General features: G+C 70.4%; 1 protein-coding gene across 18 annotated transcripts in view; it reads right to left on the reverse strand.

The window, feature by feature from the left end:
* The window catches only part of KCNQ2 (potassium voltage-gated channel subfamily Q member 2), a 45,269-nt gene extending 20,303 nt beyond the window's left edge, over positions 1-24,966 (reverse strand). For 3 of the 18 annotated variants that reach the window (XM_025470683.3, XM_025470679.3, XM_025470678.3), the window contains exons 1-9: positions 24,540-24,964; positions 11,840-11,930; positions 10,964-11,090; positions 10,495-10,670; positions 9,865-9,990; positions 7,408-7,518; positions 6,897-6,992; positions 3,911-4,005; positions 2,831-2,860 (exon numbers count right to left, since the gene is read on the reverse strand). In XM_025470683.3, coding sequence (XP_025326468.1) covers positions 2,831-2,860; positions 3,911-4,005; positions 6,897-6,992; positions 7,408-7,518; positions 9,865-9,990; positions 10,495-10,670; positions 10,964-11,090; positions 11,840-11,930; positions 24,540-24,835 — 1,148 coding nt within the window. In that variant the 5' untranslated portion in view covers positions 24,836-24,964. Of the gene's footprint in view, positions 1-2,830; positions 2,861-3,910; positions 4,006-6,896; positions 6,993-7,407; positions 7,519-9,864; positions 9,991-10,494; positions 10,671-10,963; positions 11,091-11,839; positions 11,931-24,539 lie in introns of all 18 variants that reach the window. The other 15 variants (XM_025470687.3, XM_025470684.3, XM_025470680.3 and 12 more) reach the window with 8 other exon arrangements.
* Between the last annotated feature and the right edge of the window lie 824 nt (positions 24,967-25,790).

A 25,790-nucleotide genomic window follows, 5' to 3' on the forward strand; every position in this document is an offset into this window, starting at 1 on the left:
GGGACAGGTGGGGGCATGCCCGTGGCCCTCTCTGCAGACCACACGCTCCCCCTTCCCTAACATGGTGTCCCCTGCGCCCTCCCCCCGCCTCTCTAACCCCTGAACACCCCCAAGGGGCAAAGAGCACCCCAACATGTTTAAGGTCCCCAATCCCTCTGCAAAGCCGGGGCAGGGCCAGGGCCTAGAGGACTCCCTCGCCGGGCACAGAGGCCCACTCTGGGTGCAGACGAGCTGCCGGAAACGTGCTCGGATCCTTGGCAAGCCGGCCTGGCTCTGCAGCCCCTCTCCCCGCCCAGGTCACGCCCACCCGGGACAACCCCACGCACTCCCCCACCTCCCCCCCTTCCCGGCCACTGGGCAGCTCCAGGCAGGACCTCCATGGAGGCCGAGCATAACTAAGTCCTCCCTGTGCAGCCTGGCCGCCCACCCCCAGCCACAGGACCAGCAGCCCAGGGGCCCCCAGTCTGCTCCCCACATGGGGGGTCAGTTCCCTCCCCCACCCACCCTCCGCCCAAGCCCGAGGTCTCACTGCTTTCTGCCCACCCCACTTCGCATCTCATTGTGAGGAAACACCTCTTGCCCCACTTGACCTCAGGGTCGCTCCTTCCTGGCCCAGCCCCCACCGGCTGACACCCCCCTATCATGCTGTGACCCCCCCACCCCACTTATGGCATCTGACATTGCTATGACCCCCACTCTGCCTTGTGACCCCATCCCTCCCTGTGCCCCAATCCTTCCCCGTGACCCCTACTCTGCTCTGTGACCCCCACCCCTCTCCGTGACCCCCATCCTTCCCTGTGACCCCCACTCTGCCCTGTGTCCCCCACTCTGCCATGTGACCCCATCCCTCCCTGTGACCCCATCTTTCCCTGTGACCCCCACTCTGCCCTGTGCCCCGACCCCTCCCTGTGCCCCCATCCTTCCCCGTGACCCCTACTCTGCTCTGTGACCCCCACCCCTCTCCGTGACCCCCATCCCTCCCTGTGACCCCCCCACTCCGCTGTGACCCCCACTCAAGCCCTCAGCAGGAGTCCCAAGCGCTCCTTTGAAGCCAGGCTCGAAGACTCCCCCCGAGCCTCAGCCCCAACTCTGTCCTCAGCCTCCATCCTTGGGGACCCCTGACCCCCCAGGTCCCTCTGGTGAAGCATCAGTGCCTGAGCCTATACGTGGCGGGAGAGGACGTGACCCCCCTGCACTGGCCCAGCCCTCACCTGCGAGCAGGAGTCTGCGTCTCCTCTCCCTCCACCCACAGGCCCCGCCGGAGGTCACCCAGTGGCTCCCCAGGCCTCCGAAGTGGGATCACGGCCCCCCCAAGTCCACGGCACTGGCAGCGGCCTCCGAGTCTCCTGGCTTCGCTCCGGCCCCTCCACACCCCTCCTTCCCGACCCCAGCGCCCCCGCCCGCTGCGGGGCCTGCCCTCGCTCACTGCTGCCCGGCCCAGCCCGGCTGCCCCCGCAGCCTCAGCAGAGCCAGGGCCCTGTCCCCCCCTCCCCCAGGGCAGCCCAGTCCTAGCAGGTCAGGCGGGCTCACGCCGTGGGCGCAGCAGAGGCCCCAGGACTGGACACGGGGACAGAGGTGGCCTCCCCGCTGCCCCTCGACCACCACCCGTGGGCCTGTGGGAGCCCGGACAGCGCCCCCATTCAGCCCACACACACGCAGGTCCAAGTTTAGGGACACGCAGAGGATGTCATGCCTTGAACACACACAGCAGGGGACAGGACACGGACGGGCAGGGCCACGGCAGGGACGTGCACACACACACACGTGAGGGCCACACGCAGCCCGTCACTCCAGGGCGGCCGTGGAGGACGAGGGGCAGCGGGCCGGCGGGAGTGGGGGACGTGTCGGGGGCATCCCACAGGAGATGGCAGCGGCCGGTCAGGGTCGGCCGGCTCCGAGGGGACAACTCAGCCACCCAGGCCGGGGTGGGGGTGCAGGTGCTCCACAGACCCCGGGGTCTGGAGAAGATGGGCCGAGGGACAACAGGACGGCACCCCAAGCACCCGGGCAGCCTGGGGCCCCAAGAGCCCCGGGTCGGCGGACGGGGAGGACACTGCCCGCCTCGTCCTCTGCGCGAGGCCAGGAGAGGCAGGGGCTGGGGTGGAGATGCCCGCGGGCACCGGCCCTCCTCCCTGCTGGGAACGGACACTGAGGTCCTAGCCGGCCCACGGGGCGTCACGGGCCACGAGCTTCCGGGCCCTGTCCCTGCCCGCCTGTGCGTGGACGCCGTCACCCGGCACGGTCCCCCCCCGGGCAGGGAAGGGCCCACGGAGGAGCTGCGCCGTGTGCGGGGTACAGTGTCTGGGCGGCTCGGCAGCCCCGCTCCCCTCGGGTGGTGGCTGGGGGTCAGGCAGAAGGGAGAGCCCTGGGGACGCAGCGACTGGGGCAGCACACGCGGACGGCAGGCCCTCGGTCCTCCCGGGTCCGGAGGGGCAGAGCCCGAGCAGCGCCAGGGGCGAGCTGCCGGCCGAACGGGGAGCCCCCGGCTGGGGAGGCCGAAGCCCCGTGTCCAGCGGCTCTGTGCCCTGCACACGGGGCCTGTGGGGGGGCGGGGGGGCAGGGCAGGGACGCGGCTACTGAGACAAGGCAGGAAGCAGGACGCGGGACGGACAACGAGGGAGGACAGAGGATCCAGCCGGGAGAAGCAGCGGACAGGGGAGGGGCGGTCGGAGAGGGAGCCGGGCTCCAGGCAGGGAGGCCGCGGGGAGAGCAGGGCGGTGCCTGTACCCCCAGACCGGGCCCGGGGCCGGGGGCTCAGGGGGCACCCCGGACCAGCCCCAGACACAACACAACCACACCGTACACGCTGTCCATCCCATGCATCTCCTACCTGGAGGCCCCGTAGGTTTGAGTTTGCGAGCTTTCAGGGGTTTCCACACACACACAGAGGGAAAAGAACGGAAATTTTAAAAGAACGGGATAAGAAAAAGAAAATGAACCAAATGGTCGAGGAAAGTGGGGGAAACAACAAAACAAAGAAAATTAGCACGAGGGTCAGCCCGGCTCAGGCCCGAGTGGGGCCCAGGACGGGGAGCAGGAGCCTTCCGCACTCCCCGAAGCGCGGGGCTCGGAGCCTGCCCGCGGGACGGGCGCTGGGGAGGGCGGGGGGTCTACGCGGGAGGGGCCGGGGCCGTGGGGACGCTGGACCCTGCCTGCCCTGGCTGACTTGGGGTCCTCGGGGCGATGCTGGCCCGGCTCCGGGGCAGGTAAGGGGCATCCTTGTGCTGGGACCCCAGGGCTCAGCCTCACGCCGCAGGCGAGGGCAGGCCGGCGGGGGCGGGGGGTCCACCCGAGGGTCCCAGCCTGTCTCACCTCAGACCTGTCCTAAGCCAGAGGCTTTGCACAGACAAAGCCCAGGGGGCCGCACTCTCGCCCTGGGCCGCACCCGCCCTCGGGAAGGGCGGGAAGCACCTGTGGCGGCCCCTGGGCCTCCTGGCCGCCGCCGGGCCTGCACCCACGGCTCCCTGGGGCGCCCGCGGGCTGTGTGCCCTGTGCCAGCCTGCACCCGGCTGCGGCCCCTCCGCACACGGAGGCCTGGGCCTCGGAGGACACAGGGTCGAGGTTACCCTTCCACTTCCAGAGCCCGGGGGCTCGCCCCGCAGCTCTCGGGAGGGCCCGTCTTCGCCGCGCTCACAACACTATGTGACCCACAGCAAGGAAGCTAAGCAAAGGGGTGGATGGAGTGAGAAATAAGAGCCACGAGCTATAAAACAAAAACCAAAATTAATACTGCGAAATAAATCACACACAGGACTCCGTGGAGAGTACACACGTTGTTTAAAAAAAAAAAAAGAAAAGAAAAGAAAAATCAATGAAAATAATGAACAACAGAAAAAATGGGTTTCAGAACAAACAGAGAATGAAGACCAGGCGGTGAGCCGCGCGGCGGGGTCCGGGTGGCGGGCGGTACCTGTACATGGGCACCGTCACCGTGCGCTCGTAGTACTGCCACGTGGAGTGCAGGTCCGTGCGGGACAGGTTGGTGGCATAGAACCTCCAGGCCGACTGCAGGGGGAAGTGGGCGAGGGTCAGACGCCTCCCGGAGGCCCCGCCCCTGCGCGCCCCCAGCCCCCGGCAGCCCCCGCAGCCCCCGCAGTCCCCGCAGGGTGGGCACGCGCCTCCGCACCCAGCACCCAGCGCCCTGCCTGCAGGGCCTTTCATCACCGGCCTCACCGGCGCTGGCGGTTGTGAGGTGTCGGGCGGTCATCCCCGACCCTTGGGGCACGACGCGCACACACAGGGGTGACCCCAGGAGCCGGGCAGGGATGGGGGACCCCCCCCCCGACCCGCCTCAGTCTGGCCTGAGCCTCGTTGTGGCCCCTCCTCATCGTGAGACACACACGACGCTCCGTCTCCAAGCGTCTGACTCGGGGCACAGTTGCGCCGCCGCCAGCCTCGTCCCCGAGGCCCCGCGCCTGCCCGCGTCCCGCCCTCCGCATGCCCCCTTGGCAGGCCTCACGTCCCAGCGGGGCTCAGTGCGTCGGTCCTTTCCACGATGGAAGGACGTCCGATTGCGCAGAAACACCGCAGCCTCCCCCTCCCCCGGGCCGGAGCGCCAACACTCGCGGGGAGGTCGCCGGTGTCCGCGGTCTGGACGCGGGTCGCCGGGTGCTCAGGCACTGCCGACCCGGGGCCCGCCCGCAGCCACAGGCTCCAGCCTCTGCGCCTCCCCGCGTGCTCCCCACGCCGCTCACGGCCCCGCATCTCCCCGACCCGGAGCACCTGTCGCTCCATACGTCTGCGCGACTCCACGCTCCCAGTACGTCCTCCCGCTCCGCGCCTTAGCTCCTCACCCTCTTCACCGTGTCCCTCGGAGCACGATTTTGATCGTGCTTTTGATTTCGATAAAGTCCCATTTATCTATTTTTCTCTCTTGCTTGGGCTTCGGTTGCACCTAAGAGACCAGAGCCGTGCGGACTCGCGCCTGCTTCTGAGAACTTCCGGCGCTGCCTCTCACCGCGGGTTTCCTGACGCATCTGGACTTCGTTCCGCTGGAGTCAAGCTCCGGCCTCCTCAGCCGGACACCCCGTAGCCGGACACCTGGACACCGGCTGTCGAAGAGCCTGCGCTTTCCCACCGGCGCCCGCGGCACCGCCGTGCGGGGACTGGCTTCCGGGCCCCCAATCCGGGCCGCCCGGGCATGTCCCGCGTGCTCACGGCCCCGGCCCCGCTGCCCAGGCTCCTCCACGGCTCCTGCTCTCATCATAGGAACGTGTGCTTTGCCGTGCGATTCCGTCCGTGTCCGCCGTCCCTGGTCATCCCACTCCCCATGGACCGGCTCCCACGTGCCCGGACCTCGCGTGCGTCCGTCACAGGGCCCGGCCAGTCGGCGCTGAGATGATCGCAGCCCCTCGCCCTCCGGAGCCCACGGGCCCCGGGAACACGTCCCCGCCCGGGCACTTCAGCCTGTGGCCGCCCCGGGGTCTGAGCGAGTCCCCTGCAGACACCAGGGCCGCGCCCGTCCCCACCTGTCCCCCCCCCCCCCCCCCCGCCGCCGCCGCGCCCCAAGGTCTCGCACAGGCCTCCTGCCCGGGCCGCACCCCCCCGACCAGCGCCCCCTCAGGGCTCGTGCTTTCAGGCGAGTTCTTCGCGGCCCCTTCGCTTGCCCTTTTCAGGGGTCCAAACGCCGCGCACAGCGGCCCAGTCGGAGCACCCGTTGGCACCTGCCCCCGAGGGCCCACAGCTTCCAGACCTCACGCGCCCCAACCTGGGGTCACGACGACACACTCCTGCTGTTCCCGACTTCTCCGTCCACCCAGACGCCCCAGCCAAAGCCTGGGGCCTCTCCTCCCCTCCCTCCCCGCAGCTGGGGTCCTGCCCCCACCCCCCCTCCCGGAGTCACCTCCGACCTCTGGGGCCCTGAGGACAGGGCTGGCGATGCCCCCTCTGCCTCCTGCTGCTGTTCAGAGCCTGCCCCGAGCACTGGGTGTGAGGACGCCCACCCTGATGGGCAGGGGCCACTTCTGACGGGACGGCACATAAGGCCAATGAGGCGGACATGGGCCCCGGCACCCCGGCCGCCAAAGGGTCACGGACCCGCAGATGCTTCCAGGGCATGGGGGGCCCGCGGCCTCCTCTGGGCTCCCCCCACCCCCGCCTCTCCCTCTCCGGGATCGGGAATCGCCCCCGGGCGCAGGACCCCCGTGCGGCAAGACCGCGCTCCCCCCACCAGCCTCCGAAGCAGGACCCAGGCATGGCCCTCCGTCCAGCAGCCCCACGGAGAAACATGCCCCGTGACTGCTCGGCACAAGGCCCGGGACTCCCACTCGGTGTCCAGCCGCAGGGAACACGTGCACGGCCTCACGCCGACCGCCGAGTCGTGACGGGAAAGGCGCCGAGGACCCTCCCGGGAGAAGCAGGACGCGGGCACGCGGGGAGCGGGCGGCTCGGAGGGCAGGAGAGCAGGGCAGGGCCACACGTCTCCCTGTGCGACCTCCGCCCCGTGTACGCGCACGGGCCTGCGGGCCTCCTTGCTCGTCGGCACTTACACACCGTGGCCCTTGGGAGTTCTTGCGGCGACAGGTAAACACGTCCGCACACCCACAGAGGCAGATGTGCCCACGGGCAACGCCATCCTCGAAGGGGCCGTGTCCAGCCAGCCCCCCAGCTTCGGGAAGGACTCCCTGGGCAGCCTGGGGCTCAGGCCCACTCCCAGGACAGCCGAGGACGCGCCGCCGACCGCGACCCTGGCGGGGGTCCTTGTGCAGCTCGGGCCACACGGTACACCTGTCCCCGGGTCCCGCTGGCTCTCGGCACCCTGAGCCCCCGCCACGCCCGCCACGCCCCTGCAGAGGAGCAGGAGCTGTGGCCCGCCCACGCAGGGGACGCGCTGGGGCCGGGGGCTCTCTGCTCCCCACAGGCCGGGAACCCCCTGCTCCCCGGCCCCCAGGGCTCACCTGGATCAGGCCGGCCGCCGGGTTCCGCCTCTTCTCAAAGTGCTTCTGCCGATGCTGCTCTTGGACTTTCAGAGCGAAGCCAGACCCCAAGATGCCCTGCAAGTCATCAGAGTCCCACGCAGCCGCGGCCACGGCCCTCCCCCGCCTCACCCCCGAGCCACCCGCAGACCACGCTGCGGAAAACCCTCGGATTCAGAGCCTCTGGCTTCCAGAAGCTCGGAGGCAACGACCCAGGACACCCCCGCCCAGAGAGGACCCTCCTCCCTGCTCATCTCTAAGGAGGCAAGTGCAGGCCCCGGCTCTTGGTGAGCGGCCACCGGGAACAGCAGGGTCCCCCCCCCACACCAGCTACGGTGGCAGTTGACACAGCCATCGCCCCTCTGCAAGGGTCCCCTGTGACCTCTCACGGGTCCAGGTCAGCACACAGCACGACCCTGCTGGCCAATCTCAGGGCTGCGAGGACCCACAGTGAGCGACAGATGAGGACCCAGGAGTCACAGGCAGGACTTACCGCAGGAAGAGCAAAGAAGGAGACGCCAATGAGGGTGAAGGTGGCGGCCAGGAGCCTCCCGTTCCAGGTCTGGGGGTACTTGTCCCCATAACCAATGGTCGTCAGGGTGATCTGTGGGGCACCAAGGCCGGTCACTGAGCCGGGCCTGGCCGTGACCACCGTGGAGGCCCATGACCCTGACCTGGACGCTCTTCCTCAGCCCCCAAGGGCCTGGCACAGGGCAGGCTGGGCAGGCACAGAGGCCACCCCTCCCTCACCGCCCACACGAGGCCCAGTGAGGTCTGCATCTCAGCCTTCACCTCTGCGACACCCCTGCAACGTGTGAAACCCTCCAGATCCCGCCTCTTCCCCTACTTTCCAGGGCAGCTCACACTGGCCAGAGCAGGAGCCCAGGGGGAGGGAGCAGGGAGGAGGGGCGAGGGGAGGGAGCAGGAAGGAGAGGGTGGGGGGAGGGAGCAGGGAGGAGCAGGAGCAGGGAGGAGGGAGGGGAGGGAGCAGGAAGGAGAGGGCAGGGGAGGGGATCAGGGAGATGGCAGAGGGAGGGAGCAGGGAGGAGAGAGTGGGGGAGGGAGCAGGGGGAAGGAGGAGGAAAGGAGAAGGGAGAGAGGAGAGAAGGAGCAGAGAGGAGGGAGGAGCAGAGGGGAGAGTGTGAAGGACGGTGTGGGGATCGAGGAGGGAGGGGGCGCAGGGAGGGAGAGGGAGGAGGAAGAGGGGAGGGAAGGGGAGGAGGAAGAGGGGAGGGGGAGCAGGGGGGAGGGGCAGGGAGGACGGGGGAGCAGTGGGGAGAGAGCACAAAGGGGAGTGTGGGGAGGGGGAGCAGGGAGGGAGGAGGAGGGAGCCGGGGGAGGGCAGCTCTGGGCGCCGGCGGGGTCAGCGGCCAAGAAGCGCGGAGGGTCAGTGGCTGGATGGGTGGTGCTGAGCAGGAGCCAGGGGGAGAGATGGGGCGGGCGGGGGCCTCGGGAGGGCGACAGACCCAGGCCGGAGGAGTGGGAAGGCCGCGCAGGGGTGCGGCTGGAGGGTGAGCTGCCCCAGCGCCGCAGGCAGAGGGGCCCTGGGCACCCAGGAGGGCCCGCTGCCCGCGGGGCGAGCTCCAGGTGGCCCCCCAGACCCTGGATGGGGCGGGCCCCTCCCAGAGCCGCGCACCCCTGGAGGCCACGCCCGGCCACAGTGGATAAATCACGGCCCGAGCCCCTAGAAGCGGGCAGCATCCGCACTACGGCCTGCACAGAAAGTTCTGGAAAGGCGCGGGTGGTGAGGAAGGGCCGCCAGCAGCGGGATCCACTCCTCACACAAAACCTCGGTGCTTGAGCCTCTCCAAGTGCGGGAACCACTGGCTGAGGCGCTCAGCACAAACGAAGCTCATTTGAAAGACCAAAGACGCTTGGGGCTCAGTCGGTGAAGGGGAGGCGTCTGCCTGGGGCTCAGGGCGTGATCCCGGGGTCCTGGGATCGAGTCCCGGGTCCGGCTCCCCGCTTCTCCCCCTGCCCCTGCCCCCTGCCCCCTGCCCCCTGCCTGCGCGCCCGCTTTCCTGCTCCCCCCCCCACCCTGTCAAACAAATAAAAGTCACGCCTTTAAAGACAAAGACCCTTCAAATCAACACTCCCTCCCACGAATCCTCTGGGAGAGCTGAGGCTGGCAAGGCCGGGGGCAGGGCAAGCGGCGTCAGCAGGTCGCAGCCACTGGCCCGGGCGGCCGCTGCCCCCACTCGGCTGGGCCCCAGGACACAAATCAATAGCATTCCCGCTTGAATGCGGGTCAGATTGCAGCATGTGCCCAAGGCCTTGCCGCCAGCACCTGGGGAAGACGTGTGGAGTCCCCGGGGACCGGGCCCTGCTCCTCCCCGCACCCCCCCGCAACGGACGGGCCCTCAGCGCCCTGCCGGGGACCTCTGGGGACACGGGCCAGGCTCCAGCCAGCTCATGGGGACGCGGCCCGCAGGGCACAGCCTGGTCCCCGGGAGGCACAGTCCATGGGCGCCGGCCGTCCCCGTCCAGGGTGAGAGGGACCCTTCGGGAGTGACCCAGGGAGAGGCACCACCCAGGAGCCTGGGAGCGGGCAGCCGTGAGCGGGGGCTGCGGGTCCCGAGGGGCAGCCTGGAAGGGGCACCAGGAGGCCCGGGTTCCTGTCCAAAGTCTCCTGTCCCCTCCTCCGTCCAGCACAGAGGTCTTCCCGATAAGGAAGAAAGGGGAGTGACCACCAGAGCTGGGCACAGGCTCCCCGGGGCGGTGCACACCCGGGAGCACCCACCCCCCCCAGCATCCTGCTCCTGAGTGGCCAGCAGGTGGCCCCAGAGAGACGCTCCAGGCAGGCGCCCTCCTGTCCCCGTGCACTGCCCAGGGGGCAGGGGCACATCCTGGGGACCAGGTGCAGAGGGTGGGCAGGGGAGGACCCCAGGGGAGGCCATGCCAGGCGAGCGCGTCCCAGGGAAGGAGCATGAGCCCAGCGGCCAGGACTCACCAGGCCCCACCACAGGGCGTCGGCGTAGGTGTCGAAGTGGTCATTCTCCCCCTTCTCCGCCAAGTACACCAGGAACGAGGCCAGGATGAGGCAGAGGAAGCCGATGTACCAGGCAGTCACCAGCTCCTGGAAGACACGCTCGGTCACAGCCGCCCGGCCCACCCCCGGGAACGCGTGCTGTAGGCGCGGCGTCTGCAGGGCTCCGCGTGGCCCTGAGCCCGGGGCAGGGGGATGGGGCCCTGGCGACCTCCTCCCCACTGGGTGGTCCCCGGACCTGGGCCGCCACACGCAGGAGCCCGGCCCGGCCCGGCCAGCAGGCTTGGGGCTGGGAACCGGGGCGGCCTGGGCGCGCAGGAGGCTCCCGGAGGGAGCGGGGGCAGCACCCCAGCGCCTTCGGGGACACCGGCCGTGCTGCCAACCAAGCCCCCAGCTCCGGGTCGCGGAGAGGCGGGGTCGGGCTCCAGTCAGGACATGGGGCTGCAGGCACCTGGCAGCGGCCGCGTCTAGAAGGCGCCCACCTGGGCACCCAGCACCCGGCGCACAAGCCGCAGAACAGCACCCCGGACGGAGCCGAGCAGCAGCGCGCGGGACTGGACGGGGGGCAGGGGGACGGGCGCGCTGGGCGCTCACCTTGCTGTGGGCGTAGACCACGGAGCCCAGCAGCTTCCAGGTGCCACCGCGCCGGTCCATGCGGATCATCCGCAGGATCTGCAGGAAGCGCAGGCTCCGGAGCGCGGACGTGGCGAAGACGTTGCCCTGGGAGCCGGCGGCCAGCACGGCGATGGAGGCGATGAGCACCATGATGTCTGCGGGAGACGGCAGGGCTGCAGGCAGGGCTGGCCCGGCACCGCCCGTGTGGCCGCGGCGGAGGGGGCGCCCGAGGAGATGGACCGATGGACGAGTGACACATGCGAAGGGACAGCAGGGGACAGTACGGTCCAGGAGCCCAGCCCGGCCCGGGGCGGCAGCTGTCCTGCGACCTCCCCCCTCCGCCGGCCGCTCAGGCTGCATCCAGCACGGGCTGGAAGGCCACGGGGCGGGGGGGGGGGGGGGGGGGGTTCCAGAGCAGCCGGTCACCCCCGCGCCCGCCCCGCCTCACCTATCACACAGAAGGGCTTGCGCGCAAACTTGAGCCGACCCCTCCAGCCGCGGTACCGGCAGCAGCAGCCCGCCGCCCAGATGCGCACAAAGTACTCCACGCCGAACACCACGATGGTCACGATTTCCTGCAGGAGAGCCACGGCCACCACCCCCAGGCCGGGTCAGGGCAGGGACCAGGCCGGCCAAGCCAGTGCTGGGGGGGGTCCTGCCCATGTCAGCTGGTGCCCGTGGGGGGTCCTGCCCATGTCAGCTGGGGGGGGCACAGAAGGCCAAGCTGAGGGAAGGTCCCAGGTAACTGCAAGGGGGTGTGGCCTCTACGTGGCCTGTGGCCCCCGGGCCAGGGCGCAGGGTGGGCGGGGGAGGGAGGGCTCCTCTGAGGTTGGTGTAGACACGGATCAGCCTCCTCCTCCGTCACCAACAGCAACAAAGACATTCCGCTGTGGTTGCCATGGCGCCCGCCCCTGCCTGTCATTTGCTGTCAGCTTCTCAGCCCCCGCCCCTCACCCACGTCCTCCAGGAAACACCCCACACCTCCCGGGGAGGGGACCACCTGGGCCCTCGGCTCTAGTGACAGGTGGGGGGGCTGTCAGACGCCGCGGGGGCACAGGGTGGGGCGGCGGGGCGGGCTGGGTGCTGGGGAGAAGCAGGTGGGCGGTGGGTGCTGCAAGGTCGCTAGTGCAGGGGTGGGGCGGGACGGGCCCGGGTCCACCGGGCTGGAGCCGGAGAGCAGGGGCCAGGGTGGCAGGGGGCGGGGTCTCTGGGGGTCTCTGCGGGGGAGGCCAGGCTCACGCAGGAGCAGGTCTGGGGGTCAGAGGCTCCGCAGCAAGGGGTCAGGGACAGCGCGGCCCACGCCACCCTCCTCCCGCCGGCTCACCAAGATGTAGAGCGCGCCCTCGGAGCTCTTCTCGTACTCCTTGATGGTGGAGAAGACGGACAGCACGAGGCAGGAGAAGACCAGCAGGAACCTGGGGCAGGGCAGGCCGGTCAGCAGGGGCCCCGGGGGCCACGGGGGCCGCGCCCCACACCCGCAGCTCTGCGCAGCGACGCCCCCCTGTCCCGCCTCAGCAGCCTCGGGCTTTGGGAAGGTCCCCAGACCCTCCGAGGGACGGGGGCTGCCCGTGGACGCCCCTCGATACGTCCGCGTCCTCCCGCGTGCGGCTTCCCCTTTCCGGGCAGAGACACACCAGGCCCGTTCCCGTCGCAGCGGCCTCCGAGAACGGCGCTGGGCCTCGGCCACCAGCCCGGGTCCTGGCGGGCACGGCGGGCGCACACGCACACAAGGCCCGCGGGTTTCTGGGAGGGGCAGCGGGAGGCCCCGCGCGACGCGCCAGCCAGGGGGCCGGCCCGAGGGACTGTCCGAGGGTGGGTCCCGGGGACAGAGCGCCGAGGCCGAGGGCCGGGTCCAGGGCTCCCTCCCGAGCGCCACAAAGCACGTGGTGTGGGGACCTCGACCGGGGCCCGCCCACCACACCCCTCCCGGTGTCATCGCCACCCTGGACGCCCCCGCAGCGGCCCCGCCGGCCCCGGGGGACAAGAGGAGCCCAGGGACCCTTCCGGGCCAGGCTGCCACACGCACAGCTGCGGGCGCCCCGGAGTCTGAGCCTCGGCCGGCCCCGCCCTGCGCCCCGGAGGCTGGCAGGGCTAGACCGTCCTGGGAGCGTGGCCGTGGAGGGGCCCCCCACGCCCACGCCCGCCCGGCTCCCGAGCAGAGGCGCTGAAGAGCGAGGCCGGGCCGCTGGCACAGACGAGACGCAAGCGAGGCAACAGTCACATTTCAAAACCACAATTAATTTCCTCTCATTAGACCATTTATTCAATTAGCTGAGCCCTGGAAAACGGCGTCCAGATCTCTCATGTGCCTCGTGTCCGTATCCATCATTCTCGGCCCGCCGGTGTTTCCTCCCGACTCGGTCCGTGGGGAAGTCACACCCCGGCTGCATGGACCTGCCAGGAGCAGGACACCGAGTGCCCAGGTTCTGGGTCAGGACCCTGCAGGCCTGGGGCGGCAGTGGGGGGCACTGAAAGCATCACCCACGGCAGGAAGGGCTCCCAACCCAGCGAGGCTCAGTGCAGAGAGACGGGGAGCCCACGGGAGACGTGAAATCTGGCAGGCTTCCCGGAGGAGGTGTCCACAAAGGTGAAGAGGAGTGGGTGCGGCCAAGAGGGGAGGAGGGAAGAGCGAGTGCAGTGGCCCAGACACAGGGAAGACAGCACGCTCGGGCACTCGGCGGAGGGCAGGTCGGACAGCCCGAGAACGGGGCAGGGGGGGCCCAGTGCTATTGTCACCCACGTGGGGGTCAGTGCACACTCAGAGCCCGGCCGGGTGGAAACGGTCCCCCGAAGTGGAAAAGAGAAAGCCGAGTCCCAAGGTGACCGACTCTCACAGCCCTGCCTCCTGAGGATGGCTCTGGCATCTTGGAACATTCCAGAACGGCCTGTGGAGGTGCAGCCTCCTTCAGGATGTCCAGAGCCATGCCTGAAATTCGGGAGAAGAGAGACCCGAAGGCGGACACGCCACATTCCCCCTCGGCCAGGTGAGCGAGGACAGGACCAGGGCAAGGGCGAGGGCAGGGGGGAGGGCAGGGGGGGAGGGCAGGACGCAGACCCCGGGGTGGGGTGATGCAGACCCCTGGGTGGGGTCCAGCCCCGGGAAGCCCGCAGGAGGGCAAGCTAGCACACGGGTGCCACCCTACAGGGCAGGGGGGAGTCACTGCAGCCCACGGCGGGGTCACCGGGCCGACCTGGAGCTTCCCGCGGACGCTCAGGGACCCGAAAGGGGCAGTGCTTCCGCCTTCTGCCCCGCAGGCCTTTCTCTCCGCCATCCCATTATCCTCGGTGCCCGCCCCTGACGGCCGAGGCAGGAAGGGACCCTCCTTCTGCTCATCGCTCTCGGCAGAGAACCCCTCGCAGCGCGCCACGAGCAGGGGTGCCCACCCCGCCAGGTCCCCAGGGGACCCGCGCAGCTCGTGGGGAGCATTCCGACGGAAACCTCCGCGCTGCGGGCCCAGGATGGCTGGGTGCTTCCTCCCCGGCCAGGTGGGCAGCTGCCCGCCCCGCCGCTGGCCACGAGGCTCGTCCCCGCCGCTGTCCGCAGGGCCTGGGGACCAGCCAGGCTGCAGGCAGAGGAGGGAGGCGGGAGGCATCCCCGGTGCCAGGACGGGGCGGTTTCCTGCAGCCTGAGGACGGTTCTCACGGCGAATCCCCTGGCAGTGGTTGCCAAGGAGACTCGTATCTCACGCAGCTGGGCCCCAGCCCCAGAGTCCCGGGGCCAGGATGGGGGGCACACGGGGGGCGGTGAGGAGGGACCTCAGGGGGCGCTCACCCCACGGTGAGGAGCTGGGCCGCTGGAGACGGGGCACCGTGTGGAACAGGCCGCATCTCGAGGCACATCAGGTCACGTGCCCGCCGCGCACCCGCAGCACACGGACCGTCGTCACCCAGCAGCACGAGCGACCCCAGCTGACGTCAGAGGGGACGTAGGCCGCAGCCTGAGCTCCGCACAGAGCCCCTGGGGTCCTGAGGGCTGGGGCTGTGGTGTGCAGCGCGCATGGCAGGGGTGACCGGGGGTGACAGGCGAGGGGGCGGCGGAGGCGCACACGTCAGCCAGAGGGGCCCTCACGGTGCTCAGCCTGTATGCACACCTGTCGGTCGTGGGGCGCACTGCGCAGCTGTGTGCAGGTGGGTGCGTGTGCAGCTGTGTGTGTGCAAGTGTGTGTGTGCAGGCGTGTGCAGGCGTGTGTGCGTGCGAGTGTGTGCAGCTGTGCACGTGCAGGCGTGTGTGTGCATTCAGGTGTGTGCAGGTTGGGCGTGTGCAGGAGTGCAGGTGTGCGTGTGTGTGTGCAGGCGTGTGCACACCCGTGTTCTGCTTGCCCCTGCACTGCAGGGAGGGCGCCCCACCTCCAGGGACACACTCGGCTTCCGCCCCCACCCCTGACCTCAAGGAATAGTCACTTTCTGGAAAAGCACAGCAGCGCCTGTGGCACCTCGTTCCTGGGCCCACGGGGGGGTCACAGCACAGGCCGGAGCCCCCTGCCGGGCCCGCACCCCGACCCCTTGGGGGCCCCCCAAGACTGACGCAGGACGGGGCCGGGGGACTCATCTCGTCTCCACACTTGAAGTGAGCGGGATGTGAGGCCATGAGCACGGCCCCGCAGCCCCGCCGGTGCTCCCTGGACGCGGGGAGGGTCTCTGACCCCAAGGCCCCCAGGCCTCGCGGCACCGCCGCCGTGTGCCAACCTGCAGGCGGGGCAGAGCCCGAGCCCCCTCCCCCTGCAGACACGGTGCCGTCAGCGCCTCGGGCGGTGGGGACCCCGAAGCCCAGGGCCCGGGCTGAAGGCCGCGCACCCACCCCGCGCACCCCCCGCAGGCCACCGCCCCCCCCCGGAGCCTCCCGCCCGCCTCGCTCGTCAGGCCACGGCGGTGCCACCGCCTGGAATCTAATTTGGCGTCTAATGAACTGCTCTGCCTCCAGGACCCGCTGCCACGTCCACCCTCCAGGGGACACGGGAACCCAGGCCGCTCGGGCGCAAGGCAGGCGCGACAGTCACTGTGAGATCGCGCCGCGGTCGGGGCCCCTCTCCCGAGACCCTTCCGGGGGCCGAGCCTCACCCTGGGTGCCGCCTCCGAAGGGCCAGCCCGGCCTCCAGGTGAGAGCGGAGGCTTCCCGGGAGCACCCAGCCCAGCCCGAGGCCTCGGGCGGCGACAGGCCCACGCGGGACTGTGCCGCGCACACAGCAAGTGCTCAACACGCGCCTCGAACCCGACAAACCCCAGCCCGTTCCCGCCCACTCCGGCCCCTCGCACAGCTGACCGCGCGTGGCTGCTCCACAGCCACAGCCCTTCACGCGGACGCCCTTCCTGTCCCCGGGCGGGAAGGTGCTCCCCCCACCGGCCCGTGTCCCTCCGAGGCCTGGTCCCACGCAGGGCAGGAGTCTCTCCTCACTGAGCATCGCTCCCTCGCCGTCCACCCGTCGGGAGCCCCAAGTTCACAGGACCCCAAGCCCCTCCACTGACACCACAGGCGCTGCGCCTCGCTCCCCTCCCGTCTACTTCTCGGCCTCCCCAGGCCAGCTTCCCTGCCCCAGGGCCTTTGCACACACTCGTCTTCCTGCCTGAAGCGCGTTTCTGCTTGCACAGCCCTCTCAGGGCGGCCTCCTCCCTGTCCCCGGGTTTCTGACAGGCCGGGACCCTCCGAGCCGAGGCCCATTCACCTCCTCCCCTGCTCTGCTCAGCCGGCCCCCCCCCAGCCAGAAGCCGCCGCCAGGGGTGGCACGGGCATCCTGACAGCCTTCCTGAGGTGGGATCCAGCCGAGAGCCGCCCGCAGCCCCGCTCAGACACGGCTCGGTGAGCACACGCGCCGTCTGCAAATCCCGCTGGAGGGGACAGGAGAGGGGCCACGGGCAGGAGGCGGTGTCCTCGAGGGACCCAGAGGGCGCGGAGGTGGGGGGGCCTGGGGCAGGAGGGGCCTGGGCCTCTCTGGGGGACAGGCCGCACGTGAACCCACAAGGGGCCAATGACGCCAGGGCCCACAGCCACGGTCCCCTCCCAAGCTAGTGGCCCCCCCAAGGGCACCGGTGAGGGGAGTGGGAATGGGCCACCCTGTCCCCCGGGCGCCGGGAGCTCTCGGGAGTGACGGAGGCACACGCAGCTCCCCGGGGTCCCACCGCGCCACCAACATGGACCCGATGAGGGAAGTGGTGCCCGGCTCGTCCGGAGGACGCCTAGACGGGAGACGGCGCTCGTCCCGCCACTGTCGGCGTCTCCCCAGCTGCCCCACCCACACCCCCTCCCCGGGCGCACCTGATTTGTCACCAGGGAAGATAACGAGCCACACCCCGTGCTCCTTTGGGGGCTTTCGGCGTCCCCCGCTGTGGTAGCACCACCGGGTCGAAGCCCGATTAGGGCCCAGGCCCCGTGAGCTCGGCTCCCAGCTGACGAGACCCCAGGGGGCAGAGGGGACCTGGCTCTGGCCGCAGGCTCCCGGGAGCGCCCTGTGCAGCGGGACCGCCTGGGACCGCCTGGGACTGCGGCCGCAGCTGGGCCTGCTGCTCAGGACCACGGCCAGCGCCTCGCCCGCCCGCCCCGCCCCCGCCCTGCTCGGCCCTGCCCTCCCCTGCCCTGCCCTGCCCACCCCGACCCTGCTCGGCCCTCCTCGGCCCTCCTCCGGGCCCTCTGGCTGGGTCCGGCCTGGCCCTCCTGCTGGAGGCTCACACACCTGCAGCCCCGCAGGCTGGGTTCTCCCGCTTCCACCCCTGCTTCTGCCGAGCCCGGAGCCTTGCACCACCTCCCCCCAGGCCTGGGGTCCCAGGAGGAACTGGCCTTCCTCTATCTTGGCCGAGCCTGACGGGAAAGCCAACTCAGGAGTTCTGGGCCCGGGAGTCCCATGGAGGGAAAACGCAAGCCCGACGGGACCCGCGGGAGGGACACGAGCACACTCTGCACGCAGCCAGAGGACGCCCTGCGGCCGGGTTCACCGCGGGCGGCCGGCCTGCCACCGTCACAGGTGATTGAGGGACATCCAGGGACACCGAGCCCAACGACTCCCATCAGGACTTTCTGTACATTTGCAAAATTATTCCAAGTAATCCAAAAGAATTAGAGACCTGATTTTATTCAAGCTGGGTAACCAGCAGAGCCTGATGACACGCAGCTCTGGAGCGCATCCTGCAGACAAGGTCGGACTCGGGCTGGCCTGAACACTCCAGCCCCCAGCCCCCCAAGAGGCGCAGCCGTGGCCGGCCCTCCCGGCATCCCTCCCTGCAGCCAACCCCAGATGCTAAGCAGCGGGACCAAGGCTCTGGGCAGCTGGGGCTGGGGAGGAGCCAGACCCCTCCGTGGCCGGGTCACCCCCGCCCCGTGGACCAGGAGTCTCTGTGCTGTATGTGGGGGCTGCTGGAGAAGGTCACGGCCCCTGTACCTGCCGGGCCTGAATCCTGGCTGCCCCCTGGGGGCCCTGACCTCAGCATCGGGCGGACGGCTGACACTGTGCGAAGCACCTGAGAACAATCCTGTCTCCAACCCCGCTCATCGTCCCAGACACTCAAGGAAGGGTTAGAAGACCCCCTTTCCCAGAGCAGACCGCCCCCGAGACCCAGACCCACATGAAGCAGAGCCCGGGAGGAAGCAGAAAGCATTAGCGACAGCCCCCCAGGGGCCCTGCGTCCCCCCCTCCCCCAGCCACGTCCCCCGCCCTCCACCAGGAAAGAGGCTGGGGGCTCAGCAGGGCGGGCAGTGCGCTGGAGGGACGAGCACTCAGACCTGCACCGCGTCCGTCAGGAGACCCCGCCGGCCCGCCCCTCCCCAGAGAGCCCAGCCTAGTCCCCATGGGCTCCCAGCCAGACCCGTCCGAGAGCGAATCACTCCACAAGCAGCTCATTCCTCCAGAAACGCGGACCTTACGGCTGCCCCTGGGGCTCGGGTCTGGCAGGGCCTCTGGAATGCAGGTCCCAGCTCAGCGGAGCGCTCCCGACCCGGGGCAGCGCGATCCTCAGGGTCTCCAACCCCGTCCTTCCAACAGTAGATGCTCCAGACCCGTCCACCTGCTGAGCATCCCTGGACCACCTCCCCTCCGACTCCGGCCGCGGCTCTTTTTTTTTTTTTATAATCTATTTTAAGTGCTTTCCACACCCAGCATGGAGCCCCACGTGGGGCTTGAACTCACGACCGAGATCAACCTGAGCTGAGACCCAGAGCCAGACGCTTGACCTACTGAGCCCCCCAGGCGCCCCCCCACCAGCCACAGCTCTTTAAATTCATGTAAGAAACAGTGAAAGTCTCTCTGCCGCTGACCCTGTCCCATGCAGCCACCTCCCCCGAGCAAAGGAAGGCCAGCTGTCACGTGGGGGGTGGCTGCTGAGCACGGGCCGCTGGGATCGCGCGGGGCCAGGGCCAAACCAGGGTCATTCCCAGAACAACCCCGTTCTTCAAACACCCCCCCCAGCTTGGAGGACCCCGTTGTTCCAGGGCGACCTCGGGGGTGCGCGACTCTTCCTCCTCCCTGGGACTCAACCAGGCTGCTCCGGCTTTGCTGGGGACGTGCCACAACGGGAAGACACACTTCCTCCTCCGGCGACGGCCAGTGCATCGCCACAAATGAGGCGCCATCCTGAGGCTGCCGGGGCGGCGGGCACGCGGCCGTGGGACGCTCCGGGGACAGCGCGGCGGGGTGGCTCGGCCCGAGGCCGCAGGGCCAGCCGGGGACGGGGGGGGGGGGGGGGGGGGGGGGTGCCCAGGACGCCCATCGGCACAAGCCGCCGTGATGGTGTTTCTCAGGCCAGCAACGGTCCCGCCTCGGCGTCGGGAGGCTCAGTGCGCCGGGAATGTGCGCCACCGGGCGTGAGCGAGACGCGCCCCGACACCGGGCAGCTGCAGAGCAAGCAGATTCCTCCAGGAACACGGCCAGGGGCCCGACCAGCGCGCCAGCGAGCGTCTGAAGCGTCAGCGGGCGCCTCGCGTCTGAATGTGGCCTCATTAGCGGCAGCCACCACCGCCTCAGGCAGGCCCGGCCACTGGGGAGACCGCGGAGTGGCCACGGCTGGGCGGAGGGCCGGGGCCGGGGACGCCGCCCAGGACAGGCCCACCCCCGTCCACCCGGCGTCCGGCCTCTATGCGCGACGAGGCTTTTCATTCTGCTAAACCACAACCACGCCGACCTGACAACGGAGGCCGCAAGCCTCGTGAGCGTCACACACACGCGGCGTCGGGCCGACGACTCGCAGAAAATAGAATCGTTACCCACCACAGACGAGGAAACGTAGCGGGCAGGACCCCCGTCAGGCTAGCCCGGAGCCGGCCGGCCCCACCACTCAGCGTCGGTCACCTGGACGTGCCCTCGGAACCACCTCCGCCAGACAAGGCCGCCGTGGATTGCAAGCCACGAAGTACACGTGTGACGAGGAGCGGAGACTGGCCGGCATGACCGGGGGGATGTGGGCTACTGTTCCCGACACAGGGACCCAGCAATGTCCAGAGCACAGAGCACACGCTGCGTGGCCCCGAGTCCCCTAGAGGCTGTACCCTCGAGGGGCCTCCCTTGCCCCACCCCGAGACCCTGCTGCCAGCGTCGTCCATGAAATGCCCCGAAGAGCTCAGTCCTCCCACCCTACTCCTTCCACAGGACGGTCCGAAACCCAAGTCCTAGAGGCCAGCCCGTGGCTCTCACCAGCAGGGATCCACCTCCACGGGCCTGCACCCAGACGCTCACACGGCCTGTGCGTTGACCTACCAAGTAGAACAACCCTAAAGCGCTGTGTCCCCCACCCGACTCGGCCTGGCCTCCTGGAGCTGAGCTTCCCGAAGGACACGCTGGGGCGCAGGTTTGTCAGCACCGGAGCTGCGGGTGGGCATGTGGGGCCCGCGGGTGGCCACCCGTCAGCCCGGCCGTGCCTCCTTCGGAGTGTCCCGACCCGTGCAGACCTCCAAGGAAACCGAGGTTCTCCGCTCTGATCCGTGAGGCTGACAAGCACCGAGCAGCCCCCCTTCCCTATGGCCTTGCGACACGGGGACGTGTGGGACCTGACCCCCCAGGGAAACGGGGGACACGGTGAGTGGACGGGGGGGGGGGCGGGGGAGGCATGATCTCACTCTGAGCCACCTGGGGAGGTCCCCAGGCTGGTCAGCCCCGGTCGCCCTGGAAACCACAACCGGTTCCACCTTTGGGGAAATTTCCATAAGATTCTCCAACTCTTCCGGGACGCTCCCTCCCCAAGGATGCAGAGAGGTCTGTGACTTGAAAGCAGGGGAGGACACAGCCACTCAGACCCAGCCTCCTTCTGGAAACAGAATGCTCATCAGCAAAGAGGGGCCCTAGCCGCCTCGGGGGCCACGTCGACCCTCAAACGCTGTCGGACGCAGGAACAGAACGGCCGGAACTCAGGCCCGAGGCCCCCCTCCCACCCAGGGGCTCACGGCGGCCCCGCACCCCCCTGCTGCCGTGTGGCAGGAGACCACGCCGGGCCCAGCGGCCCCCAGCACGGACCCCAAGGCAGATGCCGCCTGCGGACAGAGGGGGCTGCTGGCCCAGCCTCACACGCCCGGGCCCACGCTGTCACCGGCACGTGCCACCCGGCCTATTTTAAACAGTCCGAGTGGCTTCCAGATGTGGAGAAGGTCAGCGATCTGCACCCGAAAACCCTCATCTCCAAGGCAGAGACGCCTTTCAGCTTAAGTGGGACAACTCTGGAGCTCATCAGCCTTGCTTGGCCTCAGTTTCCCCACCGTGAGAACAGGCCTCTCTGAGGCTCCTGGAGGTACACCTGAGGCCTGCACACAGTAGGCACCTCACACGTGCAGCTCCCCCTTCCACTCCCACCTTCAGCCACAGAGAAACCACGTGGAAAGTTCCCCCTCGAAGGACTACTTGCCGGGCTCCCAGTGAGCGTGGGGGTCACACCGCACCCAGGTCCCCAAGGGATCCCCCGTGGACCGGCCTGGAGCAGGTGAGCGGCCCCGCAGGCCCCACCTGCCCAGACGCACGCCCCTGACCGGAGGTCCAGGCTTTTCTGCGGCTCGCATCCCCCTGGAGAAACTCCAGGCCCCGCACCCAGGAGGTCCCCGCACACAGAGGCCCGCCAAGCCCGGGGCAGGAGGGGCCGGCAGCGGAGGAGCATCTGCGGGGTGCCCCTGCCCCCCACGGCCCAGTCTGTGCGTGAGTCTGTCCTCCCAGGCCCTGCTCTCCTGCTCTCCTGCTCTCCGTCCCTCTGCGTCCCTCTGCGTCCGGCCACAGGCAGAGGAAGGGACGGCCCAGCGGCCTCCGAGCTGGGAGGGCCGGACCCAGGCTGGCTCTGGCCGGGCAGGCCCACAGCTCGGGCGGCCGCGGGCTCCCTCCTGACTCAGGGCAGCTCCTGGCTCCGGAAGCACGTCTGGCAAAGCTCCCGCTGGTGGCCGTGGCCCCGCTCCCAGAGGCCTGTCTTCAGAGAGAGCCCCCTCCACAGGGTAGACGGGAAGCGGCCCCCGCCCCCAAGCCTAGGGGCCAGAGGGCAGCCACCTCCCTCCAGCCCCGACAGCCACTGCCCCCGGGGTCCACCGGGACACCCAGACGGGCTGGCACACGGCCACCTTCCAGAAGCCAGGCTCTGGTGGCAAAGGTGGCCCAGGAGGGCCCAGCACGGCCCCGGCCCCGGGACTCTTTCCAGCCAGGAGCGCCGGTTAACGAGGCCTGGCCGCCCCCTCCTCCGGCCTCCGCAGGCCCCAGCGCCAGGCCGGGAAGACGGGCTTGAACTTCCTTTAATTAAGGAATCGACAAACCAAAGGACGCGCACACGGGCCAGTCCACGCTGGGCAAGGGGACCCTGGGGCTGCCACACCCGCAGCACCTCAGGCCTCGGGCCAGTGACCAGCACCCAGCAGGAGAGACATCTGATGCGGGTGGGGCTGCGCGGGGGGGGGGGGGGGGGTCAGCGCAGGGCTGCAGGCCTGGGGGCCTGGGAAGGGTGACAAGCGGGCGGGACATGTGTCACCCTCCGGGGCCAGCCCACTGGGCCTCCTGGGAGTCGACCGCCCCCCGCAGCCCCTCTGCACGGGCCCTGGGGGCAAGGAGCCGTGGTGCCCACCCTCCCGACGGACGCCGAGGCCGCAGATGCTGTGACGACACTCGGCTGCCTCACCCGACAGCTGCTGCTCCCCCCGCCTCCCCCACTCCCCAGAAAAAGCCCCCTGCCAGCGGGGCTGCCCTCCCCGAGCCAGGGAGCTGGGGGCACGGGGGCTCAGGCAGCCCGTGCCCTCAGTGGGGAGGCCACGAAGGGCTGCGCAGGCCCAAGGGCAGACTGCCTGGGCCGTGGGGGCCGTGGGGGCCGTGGCCACAGGCGTGTCCTGGCTCACGTGCACACACACACACACACACACACACACACACACACACACGAGCAGCAACCTGACCCGGCCTCCCCTCCTGCTCTGCGTCCCTTTGTGGGCGCTGCAGCTTTGAGGAGGCAGGAGGCAGGCGGCCGGGCACCTGGGGCCCAGGCAGGGAGAAGCCCCCGAGGCCTGGAGACCCCCGCAGCGTGTCCTGCCAGCCAGGGCCGTGTGGGCCAAAGCACAGCAAACCCTCCCCAGGCCAGAGCGGGGCACCTGGCTGCTGGGCGGTGGGGGTGGGCTCTGAGCACGCGCGGCAGTCGGGGCAGGACCTGGACACGGAGCTGGTCCCCCCAGGCGGGGAGGGACGTGCTGATGGGAGGGCCCTGGTGAGGAGACATCTTCCAAGGATGAACAGCACGCCCGAGCACGCCCACACGGGAGGGCCAGAGTCGCCTCCCTGGGGTGGGGGGTGACACTCATGGTGCCAAGAAAGCCCCTGCCCCCCCAGGACTCCCAGGGTGGCTCAGTGCTGGGGCTGGGGACAGTGCCCAAGGCACCTGCCAGGGCCATGGTCTCTCCAGGGACACCCTCCTGTCCCCTGGGATTTCCTCTCGGGGTCTCCCCCCACCATGGAGGTCCATCCAGAGCACACACCCAGGTACATGGACACACTCATGGGGCCCACACCCCTCATCCCAGGGGGCACATGGTCGGAGACGGTTTCCCGGAATCTGCTCCTCGCTCCCATCCCAAAATGCCTCTTTCACACAAAATGGCCGAGTCCCGGTCCCAGTCGGGCTGGGAGGGGAGGGGGTGCCTGCTGGCTCAGAGACGTGCTCCCAGCGGCACAGGCCACCCACCAGCAGCCCCTGGAGGCGCGGGGCACACGCGAGCACTCGTGCACACACACGCTGGCCTGAGGTCACTGGACCTGCCCCGGGAGCCAGGCGTTCCCCGGACGGGGCCTGGGGGGACCAACAACCCCTTCCGGGGTGCGGGGTGTGGGCTGCGGGCTCAGGGCTCAGCACCCCTCCTCCGGGGTGTCCAGCGACCAAGGAGGGGTCCCGGAGCCCAGAGCGTGCCGCGAGCCTCGGGCATACACCTGCTCCTGCAGCTCGGCCCAGCAGAGAGGTCAGGGTGAGGGGGACGCAGGCTGGGCCAAGGGGGAGCCCGGGGCTGGGGACGCAGGTGGTATTAGGACACCCCCGCCCCAGTTAGGCCGGGGCAGCTCGCCGAGGAGGGCCGTGAGCCCGCGGCCTGGGGGTTGCGGGAGGCCGGGCCCAGCGCTTCCCCCGCCCGCCCGGCCCCGGCCCCGGCCCCTTCCCTGGGGGAGCCCAGCGCAGGGGGGGGCGCAGAGGGGGGCCCGGGGAGCCCAGACCCAGCGGCAGGACTGGCAGCGCCACCCTCCCTCCCTCCGGCCCTTTGTTCCGCGCAGCGGCCGTGGGGAGGGGCCTGGGCCGAGGGGGGAGGCTGGGGCGCCGCGCTGCTCCCCATCCCGCGGGGGAGGGGCCGACGCCACCCGAGCAGGCCGCGGCGGGGAGGCGGCAGGGAGGCGGCGCCCCCACCCCGGCCCGGGCGCCCGGACCGACTCCCTCGGGTGGAGCGGGGAGCGCGGCGGCGGGTCTCAGGCGGGGGCGCCCCCGCGGCCCCCGCCCCGCACCCGCACCTGCACCCCCGCACCCGCACCTGCACCCCCGCACCCTGCACCCCCACCCTGCACCCCCCCATGCACCCCGCACCCCGCCCCGCCCCGCCCCGCACCCGCACCGCGGGGACTCACACGTAGGCGTGGTAGATGAACGCCCAGCCGCGCGGCCGCTCCAGCACGTTGTACAGGAAATTCTGCAGCTTGCGGTAGAAGGCGTTGCGCTTCGGGGGCTTCCCCGCGCCCGCGCCCCCCGCCCGCGGCTTGCTCAGGATGCTGCCGCGCTTCGGGGCCTCGGAGCCGGCGATGAGCAGCGCGCCGTCGCGGGTGGAGTCGGGCGCGCCGGGGTCCAGGCCCACGAAGCCCACCTTGAGCTTCTTCTCCCCGCTCGGGCCGGGGTACACGCCGCCGTTGCGCGACTTCTGCACCATGGTGCCGGCGGCGCCGCGGGGCGCGGGCTCAGCGCAGGAGGCGCGCGGGGGGCGGCGCGGGCCCGAGCCCAGGCCCCCGGCCCCGGAGCCGCATGGCCCAGCGGCGGCGGCGGCGGCTCCGCGCTCCTGCCGGCCCGGGCCGCGCGCGGGGGACGCTGCGGCCACCTGGCTCCGCCCGCCGCCTGGGCCCGCCCCCGTTAACCCCTGCGACGCCGCGCGGGCGGGAGCGGAGGGGAGGGGAGGGGAGGGGAGGAGGGGGGAGGAGGGAGGGGAGGAGGGAAGGGGAGGGGAGGGAGGGGAGGAGGGAAGGGGAGGGGAGGGAGGGGAGGAGGGAAGGGGAGGGGAGGGAGGGGAGGGAGTGAGAGGAGGGGAGGGGAGGGGAGGGAGGGGGAGGGAGGGGAGAGGGGGGCAGGAGGGGAGGGAGTGCAGAGAGACAGGAAGAAAGGAGGGGAGGGAGGAGGGGGGAGGGGAGGACGGGAGGGGAGGACAGGAGGGGGAGGGGAGGGAGGGGAGGAGGGGGAGGGGAGGGAGGGGACAGGAGGGAAGGAGGGGTGGGGCAGCAGGTGGGAGGGCGGCTCAGCGGCTGCAGGCACTGGCCACCCCGCTCCCCCACTCACTCGGGTGCCCTGGTCACCCCAGGTCAGCCAGGCACACCGTCCCAGCAGCCCCGGCCATCCCTTGGACCCTGGAGCCCTGCCAGCGCCTGGACCTCGGCAGCTGGACCCCTGGGGGGACACCTGGGAGCAGGACGGAGGGCGGCTGGGCCCTTGCTAGACCCTCCTTGAGGGCCCAGCCCACCGGGTCCCAGCGCTCTTGGCCTCCGGGCGGGCCTAGACCCAGGTCCCCTGAGTGCAGAGGGAGGCATCTGGGGAGACTTCCTAAGAGGTGGCCAGAGCTGGACCTTGGGGAGGGAGGCCTGGAAAGGGAGGGTTTGCAGAGGCCCCTGCGGCAGGGA

Source organism: Canis lupus, chromosome 24 (genome assembly GCF_003254725.2).
Source record: "Canis lupus dingo isolate Sandy chromosome 24, ASM325472v2, whole genome shotgun sequence".
Classification (NCBI taxonomy): domain Eukaryota; kingdom Metazoa; phylum Chordata; class Mammalia; order Carnivora; family Canidae; genus Canis; species Canis lupus.